Here is a 20,571-nt window from a genome sequence, read left to right as displayed (position 1 = left end):
CAGTTTAAGTTCTTTAGCCCACGTCATATGAATAAGAGACGATACATGTTGGAGTCCTATTGTTCAAGGTTGCGCCAATGGCTCAAGATGTTACTGAATCTCTGCGTGCGAAGTGTGGGCTCCCGCCAGCGCAACCTTAATTGCGCCTGTTGGCTGAGAGTTTACCTGGTTGTGGTCTCTTTGACAAACATCTGTTGGCTTTCAGGCATACGGATAGTCCTATGTGCAGGACATGTCTGGTAGGGCAAGAGACTGTTGCTCGCATATTACTCCAGTGTACGCGGGGAACATCCTGCATTCTACAGACCTTTGTTCACCATAGCAGCTTCTCGTGATCGCCGGCGATATCATGGACTTACTGGAATTTCTCGAGAAGTTGGTTTTAATTAAGCCAACCGGATGAAACTTAAGAAGTACTCCGCTTGCTTGTGGATACAAGCCCGCTGAGACAAGACAAGTGTCAAGGTGAAGTAGAAATGGCGGAGAATTGACAGTAAAGCCATGATACCACGGTCGTACGGTAATGAAGAAGGGAAACAATACGCGTCTAGAGCAGCACGCGCGGCAAGGCGCGGCACGACGCGGCACGACGCGGCACGACGCGGCACGACGCGGCACGACGCGGCACGACGCGGCACGACGTGGCACGACGCGGCACGACGCGGCACGACGCGGCACGACGCGGCATGGCGCGGCACGGCACGGCCCAGCAAACAGCACGGGCGGCATGCGGAGTAGCACTCGAGGCTCGGCGCCGCTACTCGCCGCATGAATAATGCAGCGCGCCCGCTTTGACGCGCAACTAATGCGCACTCATTATTGTAACGTGCGGGCGCAGTCGCACCACGCCGCGCAATCTACTCGTGCCTTGCAGTTAGCACATTCAAATTTACAAAACTTAAAAATTATATAAGCAAGCAAAAGTGTAACCTTAAACGCATTGCTAGGCGCGGAACTCACCATTCGACTCATCTGGCAAAGTGATCGCCTTGAAATATGTTTTATTTTGTCTATTGCACTGTAACAGGCCACTAACTTAAAAAAACGAAATCTGTCAAAGCAGTAAAGAATAATTTTATTTTAAGAAAAAACGAGAAATATTTATTAGAACATGAGAAATTACTTTGTCGAATTTGTCTGAATTTAGGTTAGACATATTCATCAACAATAATTTCACCTGCGCAAATAACTCCTTTGGATCAGTGTGTGTCGGGGAACTAGCAATTTCGTCGTGCGGGTTTGTTTTTTTTTTTCTGTATACAGTACACATTAGAATTTCGTAAGATGCCCGTAAAAGTGCAATTGAATTTTTATAACTTCTGTCGGTTTAACGAGGTGGCGCGAAATCGTCCCGCTGCTGATGCATCTGCATCTGGAGCCTCGTGGGATACCGGAAGTGCTTTCTTAACATCACACCTTTGTAGCGGCGCTTGCACGCGTTCCAATCGTAGTGCCGTCTGCACCCGCACTCTCGACCTCCCCGAGCCTCCCGGTGCCCACCCTCCCGCGCCCAGGCGCGCCCTCCCGCGCCCTAACCTCCTAGTTTTAGAATAGCTTCATTGTTATAGTCGTGTAATCACACAGACGCCAACTCACTCGGCAGCTTTGTGATGCGAATTAAAACTGTTTTTCTAAGCACTCAATCAACACGTGATTACATAAACAACCTCTTGCCTGTCGTTACGACTTGCGATTAACAATTCCACCATTTCATTACATCTCAGCTCTTTGTAACTGTATCAGTATTAAAGCATACTGTATTGTTTTGTTAATGACCGAGTCTCACAGAAAGATGCCGGAACGAAGGTCACTTAGTTATTTTCCCATTATTATATCCTACAAGTTTTTTTATTAATTTCTGTGACTTATGTGGTTGCCTATAAAGCTTTAGATAAACAGTATGAACTTGTAATAACATATACGGGGCAACCTAAGGAAGGCGGGTGATGATTATGATTGATATTATGATGATTACAGATTGTCAATAAAAATGCGATGCACATAAATTTTGTACTAGAAGCTAAAAGAGACAACCTTGGCATGCCTTTGTCTAAACTTTAAAACTACTTTGCAGATAACTGTGTTTACTATAAACTCCCTTATAATACTTTGCTACAAAAATCAAACAAAAATTTTTAAAAATATTCTAAGGGTTTATTTTATGTGATAGCGCAGTTTTGGATTAAACCGCTCTAACTATCGTATCAAAGATATCGTCAAAGTGATAAGAAAACAAAAGGAAAACCTGACAGAGTTTAAATGAGTTCTTCTTAGACCCCATTGAAACCCATGAACCTTTAAGTTGACAGTTGCCATTAAACATGAGCTCGACTTGTTCAAAGCGGAATATAAAGTGAATAAATAAAAGGACAATTTTCAAGTGTACGTCGCTATTAAAAAAGATTAAAAAATCGTCTTCAAAATTATTACGGTATGTATAGGAAGACCAGAAGAAGCCGGTAAACTCACGACAACTGGTAAAGAAGTAACAGAGAATGCCTTGACAAATGGTCGATATATCCGAGTGCCTTCGCAAGTCAAAACCAAGTGAGACGCCTTTGTACATGACGACTGTTTGCAGCTTCTTGGTCGTCATTTGTACGGAGCCAACCATTGCTTTATGCTAATTAAACATCTGTTTATTTTATTTAAATACGTTTTTTCCAAATAAGAGTGCGGAATAGCGCTATTATGTCGTTCACGTCATACATCATTCCATTTCAACTGGCTATCAGTTTCATGTAGGTCATGCAGGTTGATTGGTTATTGGTGTAAAAGCTTTAAATTGTTGATTGTATGGCTTAATTCATATTAATAAATGTATGGTACACATCCAAAAATCAATGGATTTAGAAATAATAAATATCGTAATAATAGTAGAGTAAAAAATAGTTTTCAAAATTCTGATTCCTAACATTAAAATTAATTTAAAGTTAAATATTTCAGTGATTATACCTTTAAAAGTTTTTCACATGTAACCGATTTCGTGTTACAAATGATAAAATAAAATTCAGATCAAGGAACCCTGCTGTACACCAATATTAACTCTCAAATTTTCTGAGGCTACTGCTATTGTCCTCATAAATAATAAAATTAATTAATTATTTATTAAAATGTGTGCAAATTCAGTAGACATAAAGATTATTTTTTGAAAATCGGCGAAACAATGACGGCAAACAGGATAAGCTGTGCTATTTATACAACAAGAATAATAATAGTAATAAGTTTTAAATTCATTGGAAAATAACTTCATTACTATAATATTTATGAAAAGCCGAAAACGATGTGTTTTATTAATTCATTAGGCAATTCTGAATACTTTTCAACTTTGTGCTTTTCCACTCTTTGTGTTTGGTACTATCGGCGATCCGTTACAAAACTTCAGATACGAGGTAAAGATGTGGTCATATCTTGAAAGCTAGAATACGCTTTGAGACTTTTGCATTTTATCTGGAGTAATCCTTAAACGGAATGTTGACCTTTTTTAATGAAATCTAACAATGTTTGATGTGTACATTATAATATCAACCGCGTGAATGAGTCCAAAAAACAAAGGTTTGCATAATAAGATTTATTTGGTAAAATGCTTTTAATTTTATAGTTACAACTTAAAGACGGCGACTAGCGCTTCTGCGCACACTTTTGCAAAAGGCGTGCTGGCGCCAGGCGTCAAAAGAAGTGAAGAAGAGTGTACATCTTGCAGCTTTCAGCTGCTAAGTTTTTTTTGCTAAGGGTAGCAGAACAGCTGTAGTTATATTCGGAGAAATGTGGAGTAGACTTGGGTAGTTTTGCGATTTCATTGCACTTTGTTTAGCTTCTAAGCCACAGTTGTTGCCTGCTAAGCCACTCAAAGATATAACCTTTTCAACTTTTATTAAATTTTAAACAAAGTGGTTGTTATAATTCTTAATTTTCTCATACTACGGAATCATTTTGAAACTGACGTTTCAGTAATTTCTTTTTCTTATGAGGCACGGACCTGCTGATTGCACTGGATGCGCCGGGGGACGCAGGGGGATGCAGGGAGCGTCGGGGGTGAGGGGTGACCGAGAGGACAATGGCCGCACTCGCGCCGCTGACAAATATTTCTTCCACTTCGTTAAAACACACAATTTAGGGCAATAATTCGACGGCTTGCCGGCTTGTGACAAAAACAGCGGGGCCTCATCGTCTCTCCGAGTCCTTGGCTACCTTATGCCCGAATCATTGTCGTGGGAGCGCGCGAGCCAATCTACACCCTGCGGCCGCTGGAGTAGGTCGAGATTCGCGCGCACCACCGGCGACGACACTCCGGCGGAAGTAATTAAAAGTTTTTGAAGCTTATTGCGAGCGCCGCTGAGTGCTATTTCGCGTGTCCGCGCCGAGAGAAAGGAGCCGCGGGCAGCTCGGCTTAGTGCTGCGATTTTCAATTAGCGTACTCAATTATAAATGTAAATTAGGTACGCCGCCGTCCCTCTCGCGGCTCGAGCCGTCTGCGGCGCTGATGCGATAGCGGCGTGGTCACGTAGTGGTAATGCGGCGGTGGTGGTGATGCCGTGGTGATGAGGTGCCATCTCCTCGTCCATGCTGCACGCGTCCACGCGCACTGATTTTCAGTTCCATCGGGTAATGCTAAGCACTGAGTACGAAGAGATTTTTTGTCGATAAATCAAATGTTTATTCAGCGCGAGTCAAGAGACGTCGCAGTTTGAGGTCTGTGCGTGGTGCCGTGAGGAGAAGACTGCCGCGCAGCTCGCGCTCTGATTTTTATTTTACGTATTTCTAATACGTACAGTGCTCGAATTTGCGCGAATATTCTTATAGAGATCCATTTCCTCCTATGATTGCGAGGGTCCTCTTTGAACGGGTCCAGCAAAAGATCGGTACAATTTTCATTGAGTACTATTTGAATTTTATCGACAGGAACAGGTACAGTTGTGATAATGGGAGTAATGGCGACGAAACCTGTCAGGCTGCACGACGATCTCCGACACCGCGACGAGGTCGTCGCCGCGGGCCCGGACGTAGCTTGCAGCTTTGTCGGTACTGAATTCGCGAACTGAGTCGCGGCGTAAATTCGCGACGGAATAATAATATTAGGGCGTACAGGTCCGCGCGCGGGACGTCACTAGCGCGCCGCCGGGGGGTGAGCAGTGTTAATAGCAGGCAGTTAGGGCTCTTTGTGCTACGTGTGAAGTGAGCACCGGGGCACACGAGGCCTGCTCCGGAGCCGCCGCGCCCCGCCGCCGCGTGCCCCGCTGCCCCGTCGCCGCGCCGCGCCCCGCCCGCCGCACCGGGCGCTCTAAACCCGTTCGCCGCGACCGACCCCGTTTCCTGCTGATTCGAAGAGGACACGCAAGCTGGCTACGGGATTATCGACCCTAGCGTAAAGACATAAGGGCGCAGATTTTTGCGCGCCCGCCGGCGGTTCCGGAGGAGGTAACGGAATTGTTGCCGGTCTAACTCGGATCGGTCAGCGGTCGGCCGAGTCACAGGGAGCGTTGCTAGCAGTACATGGGTGGAATCCAGCGTCAGTTTGTCCCGCGACCAGACAACGCGCAGAGTGCAGGAGGAGGTTTTATAAATAAAAATAAATCGCTAAATTAAAACCTAAACTTAAATCGCGATACTAAGCGAAAAAACCCATTAAAAGTTTCCGCGAAGCAGACTACTTTGGTCTGCACACAGTAAGCGGGCAGTCGCCGCCGGGACGCAACCGGGGCTCCGCGAAGTGCCGGCAAGCACCGCTGCGCAGTGAGTTCCGGGTGAGCACGGGATCCTTCAATCTCAAAATTGTACAAAGGACAGAGGACTAAATGATTACAAGCAAGTAATCGAAACTTTAATGAACTCATTAGTTGTGAGGCATGAACCGGACAACCGGACAACCGGACCGCGAAGGACATCGCCGCGACCATGTCTGATTTCTACGCAATGTAAACAAACTAAGGCGAAGAAACAAAAGGACTGATGTAATCGTTGGAGAGTTAATCCTTCCGATTGGTTGTCACTTCAGTAGAAACAAAAACACTAAACCACTTGGAGCGGCCGCACCGCCCGGGGCTGCAGCGGCGGGGTGGCGGGGGCGGAGGGCCACGCGGGTGGGGGGACAGGGGGACACCTCGCGCCTCGAGAAAACGATAAAAAAACCAATTGGCATTCAGCCGACGGCGACGAGCTTTGATGTCCTCTAAACAAAGTGATACATCCCGCTACGCCGAGTACCTTCAACCTAGTTAAGCAAAGGAGTCGAATTCGCCGCGAGCGACTGTCGCCCCTATTGGCTGGAGTTAGGGTTGGTTTTGGCGCTCGCGGGTGAATTCGTCTGTTAGCTCTTATTATTGTCGTCTCCCAAGAGATTTCCTTGAGGAAAGGCAGCCGATCTGTGAGCACACGTTACTGCTGGGCGAACTAGTTCCACACTCCTCGGGTACTGGCGTGACGTGGCGCAGGGTCATTTTCCAACCGTCTTTAGCGACGGTGCATCGCGCTGCAGGCAATGATCACGTCAGCGAGTTAACTCGCTTTGTTCTCGCGGCGGACAATCACGACGTCGCTGCGTTATCTTTCTCAGATTAAAATCGAGTCGCGTCGATATTAGAGCTCTCGTCGGGGGCGCGTCTTTGTCGCCGCCAACACTTTCCAATCAAGCGCTCGACAAGCATCGAGCTGGCATTGTCGAGGCGTCGCCTCCCAGCGGACGAGCCTCCGTCGCCCGATAGCTCGCGCTCGGAACGTTTTCTTTTCAAATTTTTATGACAGGTGATTAGGCGCCCCGGGCGAGTATGGTTTACGTACTTAAAACTCGACCACATCACACGTGTCGCGCAGCGTGACCGAGTACTCACATAGCTATTGATGGAATACTCTGAAACGTTTTCTTCATGTCATGGTGAACAGAAACTAAATGTGAACATAGCCTATTTCACGACACAAAGGCTGAATTAAATGAGTGTGTTCAACATTAAATGAATACAAAATTAATTTAAAGGAGCAATCGTTCAGCACAAAAGGAATGATCTGGGGATGGACGGCACGACATCTGAGAAGCCAGTTTAGTGCCTCTGCTTATCTTTGGGAGCACGGCTGGAAAGCGTCTCCTGTTCATTTCAGCTACACTTATTCTCTGAGTTTTTACGAAAAACATGCAGTGATGTAGCACGGTAGGATAATTGTCCGTCCTGAGGGAGGAGAGGGTGAGTGGGCGCGTGGAGCGAGCAATTCACTTGAAAGCCCACAGATGGGCACCAGTGACTACGAATGTTCTGGCGCACACGTTAGCCTTCGAGTGCGCGGTGTGATCTCATTTGTGGCGAAGCTAATTCTTAACATGATCTATCTGCGGTGCGCGCGGGCAGCGCACTGTTGTGTCATCAGGCGCTCATTACGTCGATACGCCTACTGCCACCTACCGCCTGCTCCATAAAAACATAAATTTTAATCAATAACAACAACATTCGGCGGGAGGCGGCGATCGCCCAGGTGAATGCCTCGGAACGCTTTTTGCGCATCAACTTTTTTCAGCTGCCAGCAGCTCGCCGCTCTACCGCGGCCGACGTTCAAAACTGTTTTTCAAGTCGAGTGTTTATAATGTCTCACACTACGTCCGAGCTCCGTATTCTAATTGCGTCAAGGTTGTCTTTACGCGTGTTAATTGTTTACACCTAAAACGGTTTGAATATTTCGACGTTCAAGTGCTTTGTTTAATTGTACTTGATAAGGAATCTGATTTACGACAAAACAAACACGAAGTGTGGTTACATTGTTGGTACATTTGTACCGACTGTCCATTTTGCGCGGAGAAGGTTTGCACGTAGTGCTCAACGGAGCAGCTCCTGAACAGCAATCATCCTTGCAGCGAATGAACTGGCCCCGGCAGCGGGGCAGAGTACTGCTGACTCGCCGGGGCAGAGGACACCGTCCTGCTGTGCACCGTGCACTTGCAATGTTTACTGGCGAGTGGAGTCCGTCCGGCGCCCGGTCGCGCTGTCTGCTGCAGGTTAATTAACAATGAGAGTCCCCGCGGCCGCTCCGCCCCGCTCGCCCTCCTCACACCACTCGACGCCCTCTCCCCCTCTGAGAGCCGACGCTTCGGTTTTCTTTCAGAGCGCAACGGGCAGCACGTCACGGCGGATTCTCAGGTTACAAGACTCCGGATTGGTCTGCAGTAAGAAGAAACTATCGAATTCATTGACACGGATAGCTTAGCCGAAAAAGAAGATCAAGGCAAGTGAACATGTCGTCGACGAGCATTGAGTTGTTGATCTTGTTCCCGTCCCGTTCATCGTCTGGCGATGTTTTTCACATTTGGCGATTACGATTTCATCCATTCCGACTCTTCGACAAGTGATACTCTCGTGTTTTGTGTTTTCGGCCCAGTTCTCTCTGAACATTACAAGTGAACTAGTTAAATAAAAATAATTAACTACCTTTCAAACGAGTTTAAATAAACTGCAAGATTCTGAGATGACATTTTATAAAATTTGTAAAAATTATTGGCAAAGCTGAACATGCAGACACCAAACTTCTGAGGTGCAGATCAGTTTCATATTAATTTTTTTGCGTTTTACTGGTGCTTTAGTGCTAATGATATCAACATTGGTAAAACGCCCAGGCTTATTCACCGTTTATTTGAGAGCCTTACGTCATAGATAAACAAAATATCATCGAAAACATTCAGTGCCACTTTTTTGACGGGCGAACTAAAAATGAAGAAAGAAAACACTTTGTTTGCTCGCTTGGACTCTCCACAAAAATTTCCCATGATTAAATAAATATGAAGACTTTTACAAATGTAAATTGAAACATTGAAAGACAGACCACTGCATACGTATCCAAGAACGACCAGATCAGTTCTTTACTCCGGCTCACCGACTAATTCCACCTCAATTGCGAAGTCAGTCCGGAAATAGCGCAGAACGCGATGCTTCGCAGTAAATAAAAAAATTCGTGGAAATTAACAGACGTGTTGCACCTGAACAAATATTAATTGCAAGCAGAACAAACGACACTTCGGAGGCGTGCGCAGCGCGGCACCGGACGCCTCTGCGGGACAAATACAGCACGTCGTGCGTACAACGGCTACCCAGCTGCGGTAAAAGGATTAGCAGAGATCTGCACTCGGCGACGACTCCGTGACGAGTAGAGACGTGAATCCACACGTGCATTGCACCCTTGGGCACTTTAAAAGGACTTATGCGTGTTCGTTATAAATTGAGATCTGTTGACTTTTACAGCTTCCTTGGACCCAGGACTAGCAGAGTCCGCGACACAAGAGTGCGTCACTGTAAGTGACTAATTTATATTCAACCGGCATTATAATAATCGGCGCCCCCGCCCCGCCCTGCCCCCTCTGCTCGCGGAGTGGCGCCCGCGCCAAAAAACTTAATTTTATTACAGTCCTTTTTACGTAATGGCTTGAGAATGATTTAATCGAAAGGACGCGCGCGGGCCGACTGCGCCGCTGCGGCGCGGGGGAGCGCTTGTAAAGTAATGCGAACTGCTGCTCCGTCACGTGCTGCACTCCTAGTTACTGGTAGCACTCAAAACTAACACCGCCGTCAAATGAAGACAATGTATGGGTCTTTCCCTTCTTTGGGAACTCGTGCTGCTTAGCAGATGATACGACGTTGCGCGGAGCGGGGGGCGCGGGGTGGGGGCCCGGCGCCCGTCGAGTGCTGCACTTTACAGAAAAAACGGAATCCGCGTCAAATCTCGCGACTTCGTGAGGTCGAGTACTCTCTATTATTGTCCGCGGCGCGCGCTCGCAAAGTGCGCCCTGCGCGCCGGGCATAAGGCTCCGATTGCCTCGCCGCCGAGATAGTTTCGTTTCCAGGCTAATTAGGGAGTAGGGAAGTGCTCGTCGCCGGCAAACGAATTTCAGCTGCAGCGCGCGCCGCATGCGCTGCTTTGAGAACTTATTTTGGCGTGAAAGCTGTTTATTCCTCAATAACTACTAAAAATGCGATGGCGTTTGTTTGTTTTTTCGTCGAGATTTCTTCTCATTGCGCTTTAATTAATCGCGCGCGGCCGCGACGCGCCGCGCCCGCTGACAGTTCCGGGGAGCCTTCGTTTTATTTCCCTCATTAAGACGTTTATTTTTAGGCATCTCAGTTTTAAAGTGACTTTTAAATTTGTTTTAATTACTTTTTAGCGACACCGAGTTAATAAAGTGGGGCGTTTCAGTTTGAAATACCGACACGAGTTCGAATAGAATTTTGGGTTTAATTTCCTCCGGTCGCCGCTTCCATTGCCCGCTGCTCATCGCTCAGAGGACATTCTGGTGCGAAATGTTCACAGCGGCGGGACCCGCTAACGCCGGTGATTAAAATGCAGACGGCACGCGGACGAGTCCGGGCGGCGTCGCCTAGTTGTGTGAAACTAGCTATTAGTGGCGGCTGTCGCTTTGTGCGGAGGTGTCGAGCCAAGCGCTCTCACCTCGCGCCCGGGCCCCGCCGCGCGCCCCCCGCGCGCTCCCCGCCCCGCCGCCCGCCCCGCCCCGCGGAGCCCCGCGCTGCGCGTCTCCGGTGTGAGCGCGACGCGAGTAATCGGCGAACAAATCTTTTGGTTCGGCAGAGGCGCTACGCGAGCCCGCTCGCGCCGGGTCAGCCGTCGGGGCGCGGCGGGGCAGCGGGGCGCGGTGCGGCGGGGCGGCGGGCGCATTGTTCGCGCGGCCGGTACAAAGGGCGCGCGTCGGCGGAGCGCCGGGGCCGCGGCGGCCGCCAATCTCACGCTCCTTGGCCGCGAACAATGCGCGTCTAGCGCAACGCTAATTCCTCATCTGCGCTCCCGCTGCCGCACGCGCGCGGCTAATATCCCGCTTCACACCTCCGCGATGACATAACCCTCTCCGCACCGCCCCGCGTGCACCGCGAACACCCGCTCGCCGCCCAGCGCACGGGCGCCCGCGGGCTACCGGCACCGACACCGACGGCACCGCAGCAGCAGTCGACGGTGATATCAAACGAAAGAAACCCGCACATACATTGACAGTGGGGACGCACGGAGCTCGTTCCCACCATGTTGCGTCTAGAGTGCAAAAAGTGTTACCAAAGCATAATAACGAAAATAATCCATACAGCGCAAATATGTCGTTGCACTCTACAAAATTCTCCCTCATGTTTACAAAAATAAAACAATTTTATTATTCGACTATTTACGACATAGTCATAAGCGGCAGCGGGGCAGGAAGCCGCGCGCGCTTGTCGCTCGCGCCGCGCCCGCCAACTGGTTCCGAAGCGGAGGGTTGCATGCACGCGTGTGCCAAACACACACACACGTACGTTTGCACAGGAGCGGTTACGCGCACCAATAACCGACAACTCTCCCGAGCCAGGCCCAGCGGCCGGGACAGCTCCGCAGCGCTGCGACCTGCGACACCTGCTGGAATACTGAAGGAAGCACTTCTGGACTCTCCTCACTATCCCGGAGCGGGCAAAACTACGTTCTGATATTTTTTCCGACTGAATCTACACAGAGTGAGGTCACAAGCCAGCTGATCTTCCGCTGTACGATGTGACAGCGTGATGTCCTCCACGCCACGTCTACTGCCATAGGCTTTTGTTCCAACAGAAAAACGCGATCCATAAGGTTTCGACTAAGTTTATGGATGGAATGTAGTATTTGATATACATATTCCATTTTTGTTAATAACCAAGTTCATACAAAAGAAGCCATTCGCGATAATACCACCGTTTTTACAAACAATATGCTGTGAGATAAATAAATGATATAAATAAGTTATGGCAATAGAAATAAACCGATAAGTATGTTGCCAAACTCGAAATTCGATAACAGCTCATGCAGATCTGTTGGCTTTCTTTTTAATAGGGCAACAGCAGGGGCACTTTTGTTTTACCGAACAAACAACTATCATATAATGTTAGGATGTAAAATTAAAAATATTGCTTATGGCTGTAGTATTGTACTAAAATTATAATTATATTGTTACATAAATAGCTCTTGTTAAATGAATAACTAATTAATGTACGTACTCCTTGTTTATTATAAATAAACTAGCTGATCCCGCAAACGTTGTTTTGCAAAAAAAAATAAAGTTTTTAATTAACAAATGTAAGATAAGGGTTGATCGTAGAAGGGTGAAAATTTAGGTATGTATGTATTTTTGTATACTGTATCATAATAAAATAAAAACCAAAAAAATTGTCTAAAAAATTAAAAATAAAATTTAGGGGTGGACCACCCTTATCACTTAGGGGTATGGAAAATAGATAGTAGCCGATTCTCGGACATACTGAATTCGCATGTAAAATTTGGTAAAAATCGGTCAAGCCGTTTCGGAGGAGTTCAAGTTCGAACACCGTGACACGAGAATTTTATATATTAGATAAATAAAGTGATCACTCCCAAATTATGTATTTATTTTGCAATCGGACTGCGACACCCCATAGTGTTTGTGAGCGCGATGGCCGGGCGAGCCGGTGCCTGCGACGACTCCTTTCGACGGTAAATCAATTCGCTCGGCCCCGGTCTTGCGGGCCGCTGCGGGTTCTACTACAGCGAGCAGTAGTACTACAAGACCATAAATCATTAACTCCTAATACGGATCAAGAAACAGAAGTTCAACTCACGCTTCATGTCACTACATCCATCCGAAGCCCCGGTATACCTGCTCCCCGAACTCCTCTTCAGTCAGCAATATTTAATTTCTCTCAACTACCAATATGTATACATTTAAATAATATATAACATTTAAAAATCCAAAAGAAACACAAAGCAATAAAAAACAATTTATGGCTTTTTTTCTCTTCACAATCCACAAAAGCCTCCTCCAGCCGCCTGTATAGACCCATGCCTCATGGTACCTCTACATTTTGTCCCCATCACCTTCCTAGTGTCCCATCATAGATTTGAGTTTTCGGTTCCTTTTTTCCGTCACAACTACCGTTGAATTCAGGTACACTTATAGATTTTGTATGTACATACTTTTTGTCTATGATATATGTGGAAACGTATAAAAAGATGTATAATGTACTTAACTTACATATATATGTCTAAATGCCTATATGTATTAACGGGACAAACGACCTTAATATCAGAAATGGAAGCCTATGATCGCAGGCTACCAGCCATGTTGCAGATCTACGGGAAGGCTTGTGTCCAGCGGTGGACGTGCTTCGGCTGAAATAATCACGATGATTTTATTCCATTTGCCACCACCAGGTCACACTGGTCCACTTGCAAATACTCGATTTGGTTTAATTAAATGATTATTATAATTTCTCGTGCTATTGTATGATTTTCAAATTACATTTCTTTACTGATTGTTTCTCTCATTTTAATCTGGACACCCGCGCGCGGCAGATAACGCGAGGTGAGTTTGCAACGGTGAAAAGGGCACGGCTTTTGTTTTAAAGGTCGCATCTGAGACGCGCGGACGGAGGAAATGGAGAGGAGGACGCGGTGTAAGCGGGCACTCGCGGCCCTGCCAGCGCGCACGTCTATGTCGTTCCCGGGATCGATACCGAAACGCACCCGGAGAGAATCGACGTGACACACATCTCATTTTAGCAGTTTAGTAGCAGCCAATAGGAGGCCACGGCTTCTGCAGCTGATAACAGTTTATCTCGACGGAGAGTTTCCTTTCCGTCTATTGTAGAATGCCATTAGAAGGTGTAGCGGCTTTGACCAAAAATGTACCGCTCTGAAATAGAACTGCTCCACAACATAAACCTCATCCAAGTCATCTCTGGCTTCGCACTAAGTTCAGCGGATTCCGTGTGTGGACCGCGCTGTGGGAATCGGGAGCAGTTCTAAGCGAGTGACCACTAACACGGCGGGGCAGGATATCAGCTAACCTTTTATCGGGCTGTCGAAATCTGCGCACAAAGCGGCATTGTGCGCATTGTCCGCGCACAAAGCGCGCGAGGTGTGAGCGCGCCTGTCTTGTCTGCGCGCGCGCACAAAGCCGAGGTGTCGGCGATGCTCGACGCGCGCCCCCGCACGACCCCCGCACTCCCCCGCGCCCGCCTGCGCCCGCCTGCGCTCGCCCTCCGGCCCGCACCTCGCTAACTTGATTAGTTGAACGCGTCGAGCGAGCGGCTCAAAGGATCTGTTTGAGACGATCAATGGCTGATTCCTTTCAATCGCGGTGGCTCAGGTGCGCTTTGTTCGCGTTTGTAGTGGCGAGGTCATCTTTTGAGACGACCCCGGCCCGCGACTACTTGCAGGCTGTCGCGCAAACTGACTACAGTACATTTCAATACAGATATATTTAGTCTAATAAGCAGCGTTCGGACCGCGGAGGTATGCGCGGCTCGAGTTGCTGTTGCAAGGATACAATTGTGCATCTTCCTTCCTCCTTTTTACATTGAAAACAAGTAGGGTATTAATGTTCTGATAATTAGTAATATTTAATCATATTGCATTGCCGCAAAGACTAGTTGAAGTGGCGGTGAGGCACGCAGCCCGCAGAGCACTGGGGCCTTAAGGTACCGCAGTGCAGGAACAAAGTGAAGGACATCCACGTTGGAAATTGACAGAAGAGGTTCGGTTGCTAAACTAATACAACTAATAGACAGTAAATTGAATTTTACAAGTACAAGGTGCATTATGTAAGACGGTTGCGGCTCAAGCTCTCAGAGCGGCTTATTGCGCGCTCATTTTAACACAACGACCAGTCGTTCAACAACAGAACCTGCCGGGGACTGCCCACCAAGAATTTCATACAGTAGTATACGCAAAATCCTTCCGTATTAGGAACGTAGTGATTTATCATTTAACCGGCCGTTGGTTTCGAAGATATGCCTTCATCTGGTCACCGTAAACTTTTTTAATTAGGAACGATTTGATTAATTAGGAGGCCTGACTAGATCGACGCACAATAATGATGCATAGCACTAATTCAGTTCAATGTGATCTATTCATAGTGATCAAAAACAGTGACAACAGGATATCAGAAAAGTCCAATTTGATATAAACTAAAATCAAATTAGGATGATGATGGCATCTTTAACTTATGATAAAGCCTTTTAGGTCTCCAAGCGCGTACGGATCTAGCAAAGCCACAACGGATTCAGATAATACTGTGATTTTCAGGGAACTTTATTATCAATACATACAAAATTAAATAAAAAATTTCCAAATTGGAGAATAACTTAATAATTTGTCGGGGTTGCTTTCGGTCGTGCAAGATCAACGTTGTGACCGTAGTCCAACGAACTGTTTTCCACGTAAGACAAGCAATACTTCGTTCATTTTGCATCGGGTTTCATAGAAAGAGCCTCGGGTGCAAATAAAACCGAAAGATGAGCTTGACAGGAATTGATCCGTTTCGGAGGCCTGGGTACAATTATGTTCTTGGCAATAGATTAAAAGAAATTATTATATTTCACAGGATTGACGACTTGCAAAGTAAAAACAAAATGTGACGAAGTTAAACAACTAACTAAGTTTAACTAAGAACTGAATAAGTTTTAACGGATACACAGCGGTTCTCATATTAATTTTGTTCCTACCGTTTTGAATGCTATGTTCCCGGAGCAATTGAAGTTTGTAATTCCGAAGCCGCAGTTGGAGTCAAATAGGTCTATAAGCATATAAGCACTTGGCAACAAAAGCAAAGCGTCCGTGAAGTCCTGGCCAGGTGCCGACTGAGGGGGGGATAGCGCTGGAGGTCTTGGCGGACTCGTGTGACTCACGAATAGTTATAAGCAAGGTGTAGTTACTTGATACCAAGCAAAACACTCTTTTGAAGGAGTTGCACAGGACTGTTAAGTTAATTTTAGACTTATTTGATGATGCAGTGTCGGCAGTAGTTTTTGGACCAGCACAACTAAAATTAATTAATTGTTTGTTTGTTAGAACTCACTAAAAGTTATGAAGCCACCCATAGGAATTTGTTTATTTCAATATTTATTACATTTAGGTTATGTTCCAGAAACTTAAATAAATAAATTAATGTTTGTCATTGAATATTCGGAATTTAATAGTGGTTGAAATTTGGGAAGTTGATGTTTTGAGAACAATGATAATAATACTCGTTTCGATGCGCAGAAAATAAACTATTCTATTCTATTCTCCATAGAAAGTTTCGGAAGATGTATGACAAACATCGCCGAGTTCAACTTGATACAACTGCAACAGCTATGTCTGAGCTTCAGTAATATAAATGAATAGATAAGTTGCGTGTGATTGTTCTAAATAACAAAATAAAAATTAGTTAAAATTCCATTGCAGTGGAAATCATTTGAAAGCGATGATAAAGCTCGGTAATGAATTTTTGTTCTCACCACCAAATTAAGGATAATTGTCGAGCTGATTAATAACAAACTGTCCGAGTATATTGTTGACTCTTTTCAAAGCGCGTCTGGATCGAGGGTTTCGTGTATTTGGTTAATTCATTACGTATACAAGTGATCACTTACTAGTGATACCTACAGTCTATAAGAAAAACTGTTTTATTTTTTTTATATATTACATATGTTTTTTTGTACCGGACCGTCACTGCTTCCCGGATGATATTTGCAGATTCCACGAGTTTGAGGTGTCACGGCACAAAAGTGGCAAAGCCCGAGGGCTCCAGGGCGGTCTCAGCACGGGCCGCAGCATGCTACTGATTTTAAGACCGATTTGGCGGACGCCCCTCGCGCGGACCTCAGCTCGGGTTGTCACTCAGGGACAATATTCTTTTAGCATCCTGACATTGCTGTGCCGAGAAGGACAAACCCTGTATTATATGCTATTCATGAATAATTTTGTTCACATATATTGATAATGTAAGCACTCATTTTTATATTTACAATCTTTTTTTTATATACTACACGTTGATAATGTGCCTTATAACATTAAAGTGGTATAAAATAATTTATATTGGTACGATGATGAAAATTATAAATTAAAGTCATGATAACAGAACGTGGCCAATGGTTGTGATCACGAAACTAAAAAAATGTTCGTGTAAAGTGCCTTTTGTTACAAACTCTTGTAACCAAATCATTTGCGTTACTGTTGGTTCACATACATTTAATAAAATATCCTTACTCTACATCATCTTGGTATATGTATTTCTTACTGCGTTTTACTTTTGCGATATAACGTTCAGTTTATAATTAATAACCTTCCCATGACAGATATAGTTTGTAGTTTCGAGTAGGACACATATATGATATTATACTTTTCAAAGGTGGTATTAAAACTTGACTGTGAATGAAGAAAAGAGATTGCAAAATAACGGCGGTAAACGAACGGCACGAAACAGTAATTACCGATCTTAGCACTTGAATTTTTAAACAGTTTATTAAACAATTACATTGTATTATTTACTGTACAGCAGAAGTGTAATCTATAGTTCAATCGCGCGGTTAATGAGAGTTCAAATAATATTGATAGGCCGGGCGGCGCGGCGCGCGGTGCCGTCGGGCGACGCGATTTTGGCGTTCACTCCGCTCGAAGTTCTGCAACTACGAAACTGCACCTGCTGCAGCTGCTGCAGCACTAAAGCAAACAGCAACGACCGCGAAATTTAGTTCCTGGCTTGAAGCGTAAACAGTTTCAAGTGCAGGAAGTAGAGTACGGGCGCAATTTCCGATGTTCTAATATTTTGCCAACCAAAAACATTATAATCTTTTATGTGTATTGGTAACAATTAAGTAACTTTCTCTACGAGAGGATACTTCTATGCTAATCGAACATAGTAGGACAAGAACAGGCAACAGAGTCTCTGTCGATGTTGTTTTGAAACAAAACGCACTTTTAACCACTACAATATCCTTTGCGATTAGATTTTTTACTATATTTGTACACTATACGCGTATATTACAACCTTAAAACTACAAGCCAATCACAAGTGTTGGTTTTAAGTGCGAATTAACAAGTTTAGAGAAGTTGCAGCGCCGACGGGAAGTCACTGCCATCGCGGACGTCATGCAAAATAATTATTTAGTTATTTTTCTTAGTTCTAGTAACACTACAGTGTCTCACTTAAATTTAGGTAATGAATATATTTGAATTTTTAAATATTTAGTAATCAATTTAAGTTTGTATCTTTTTCAACCCGGACTGCACGACATTTTTGTTTATAACGCTACTGCAAGAGAGAATACACAATGATTATTTCAGTGATGACTCAATTGAAGTTTAATTATTATATGTATTCTCACAGACCGTAAAGTTACGTGATGATTTTAAATTAAACAACAAAAGCAAGTGAATTAATACGAAAACCACCAATAATACTATTCGTTAAGGAATAATTAAGATGGAAGTTATTAAGTTATACGATATCAAAGCAATTGATTAGTTCATATCATTTAAAATTTAAAGTTTAATTTTATCAGACTGCGCCGGGCGGCCGAGCCGCGGGCCTAACGAGATGCCGACAGTTGGAACGATTTAGAAAAATATTTGATTAATAATTTAGTGTTTGTTGTTGTGGAAACATTTCAAATAAGGCAGCGCGCGGACGCGGCACGAAGTAACCGACCAACGTGACACACACACACACACGGCTAGATTTGATTTTTGTTTGAAAACAATTGCAGCGGACACACAATATTGGAGAGTCTGCATAACGAGCAGCGCCAAGCTCTGGCGACCAGCAGCTGGGTGACCAGCAGCTCATTTATGTTGTTTGCTTTCAGTTACATGTAAGAGAGTTTTTATGTACAAACATTTAGTTCTGCTGAAACTAGTGGGACCGGGAATTGGGTTTAGTGGAGGCGCCGGCCGGCGGACTGTTGTCTGATAGAACTACACAACGCGTTGCAGCTCGCCGGTCGGCGTCGGAGGGTCAAAAGCGCCGGTGACATCCGATAAGAGAAGCGCGTGAACAATATTTAAGCGGTAGCGTAGCGCGGACATGAGGAAGACACGTACCGGGCGGCGCGTGCAGCAGCGGCGGGCCGGGCAGGAAGGCTGCTGCCACAGCCGCCTGCGCGTTGAAGGCGGCGGCGTAGGCCACGCGGCTCGCCACCGCGGCCGGCAGCGGGAACTGCGGCGCGAACCCGCGGCTGTCGCGCCCGGCGCTCTCCGCTTCGTAGCGCTCGCGGCCGTCGCGTGCCTCGCGTGCGTCGCGCGCGTCCGATAGCCCCAGCAGCTCCTGGATGGCGAAGGGCGAGCGCTGCGGGGCCCGCGGTGCGCCGGCGCTGGCGCTCATCGCCTGCATGCCGCCGGCAGCGCTTTACATTACTGTCCCGCACTCGCACTGCTCGTCGGGCGCGCCGTGTCGCGACTCGCGGTACCTGCGGCGTATAGAGTGACGGGCACGAGCGCTCGCCGCGGCGTCCGGAGCGCGTCTGCGGCCCGCCCGCCGCGCTCGCCGGCGCCTCCTCGCCACCCCGGCCCGCGCCGCCCTGGCCGCCCTGCGCAGCTGCGGACTGGCATAAGCGCCGCCATGGCCGCGCGACTTACGCCGTTTGGGAGCGCGTGCGAGCGGGTGCGGGCGGGGCCTCGCTAATAGCCAATACGGATATTTTGTTACCGCACTCTATTGGCCAGATTTCTGCGCGAGCCCCGCCCGCGTGCAACGCGTCGCACGACTTTAGACTCTGTGCCGTACAAATAAGCTTGGGAGCCGGTCACAGGCCGAGTGTCCCACGAACTGATTACCTCGCGCAAGGGAGCCGGGCGGCGGCGCGGCGAAATCGGTGCTTGAGGCCGCGCGGCGCCTGGAATACCTTAATCGTACAGAATCACGAGAACATAATGATACATAAATACACGGCCGCCCCGTGCCGCCCCGCGCCGCACCCGGCCGCCCGCCGCCGCCCGCCGCCGCAACGGATTTATAATTGTGCGTGCGCCGAGATGTAACTGTTCGCGCTGTAATTTCGCGGCACATGAATGTTCCCCGCGCCCCGGCCCCCGCGCCGCGGCAAGCCCGTGGAGGTCGAATTTGAAATTTCCTGCGCTTAATTTAGGTGTAATAATTACACACTTTTCTACAAAATTGTTTCAGGTTATTCTAAGGTATTCAGAAAGAAACGCTTCGACCAAAAAATTTAAGTAAACGTTCCGCACCGGCTGCAACGCCTGCGAACTTTGCAGGACGCTGAAGGACCTGCAATACGGAGCTGTCCCCGCGCCGCGGCGGCGCTACGGGCGTAACTTATCCTTGTCATCCAGGTTAAGCCATATGCACCTTGACCAATTACTTCTGTACAAATTAGAAGGCCGTGTTCACATGAACCAGTCAAAGTAAACCCTTCGCAAACTACAAATACGTGTTTTATTAATTTTAAAAGATACCTCGCCTACTCAAAAAAATAATAGTGGGGCAATAATTGACATCAGCGAGAGCCGAGTGACGCGTGCAACATTGGAACGTGGGGTAGAAGATGCTCAGTACGGGTCGTTTGCTGCCAGTCCTGTTGTATATCTAGGAGAGGCCTTTGTTCAGCAGTAGACCTGTAATTGCCGAAAAGTTGATGATAATGAAAGAAGAAGACTGAAGAAAAACGGGTAACAATGGACTCCAATTTGTGGCCAAAAATCTACTTAGATAAAAACATACTCGCAGACCTGATGAACTGAGAAAACTTTTTTGTTTTATTATAATTGGACAAAGTTAAAAAACAAGATCAACCCAAATTAACGAATATTGGAGAATAGGCTTTTATGAGAAATATTATTATG

The 20,571-nt window shown here is 46.4% G+C and overlaps 1 protein-coding gene across 1 annotated transcript in view; it reads right to left on the bottom strand.

The window, feature by feature from the left end:
• The window catches only part of LOC137931541 (visual system homeobox 2-like), a 146,647-nt gene extending 127,545 nt beyond the window's left edge, over positions 1 to 19,102 (bottom strand). Inside the window, exon 1 of the mRNA XM_068774969.1 lies at positions 18,814 to 19,102. Coding sequence (XP_068631070.1) covers positions 18,814 to 19,102 — 289 coding nt within the window. The remainder of the gene's footprint in view (positions 1 to 18,813) is intronic.
• Between the last annotated feature and the right edge of the window lie 1,469 nt (positions 19,103 to 20,571).

Source organism: Battus philenor, unplaced genomic scaffold, assembly GCF_028537555.1.
Source record: "Battus philenor isolate CCGP_79_NKW_IND1 unplaced genomic scaffold, ilBatPhil1.0.hap1 SCAF_11, whole genome shotgun sequence".
Taxonomy (NCBI): domain Eukaryota; kingdom Metazoa; phylum Arthropoda; class Insecta; order Lepidoptera; family Papilionidae; genus Battus; species Battus philenor.
This window is presented reverse-complemented; position numbering and strand designations above follow the sequence as displayed.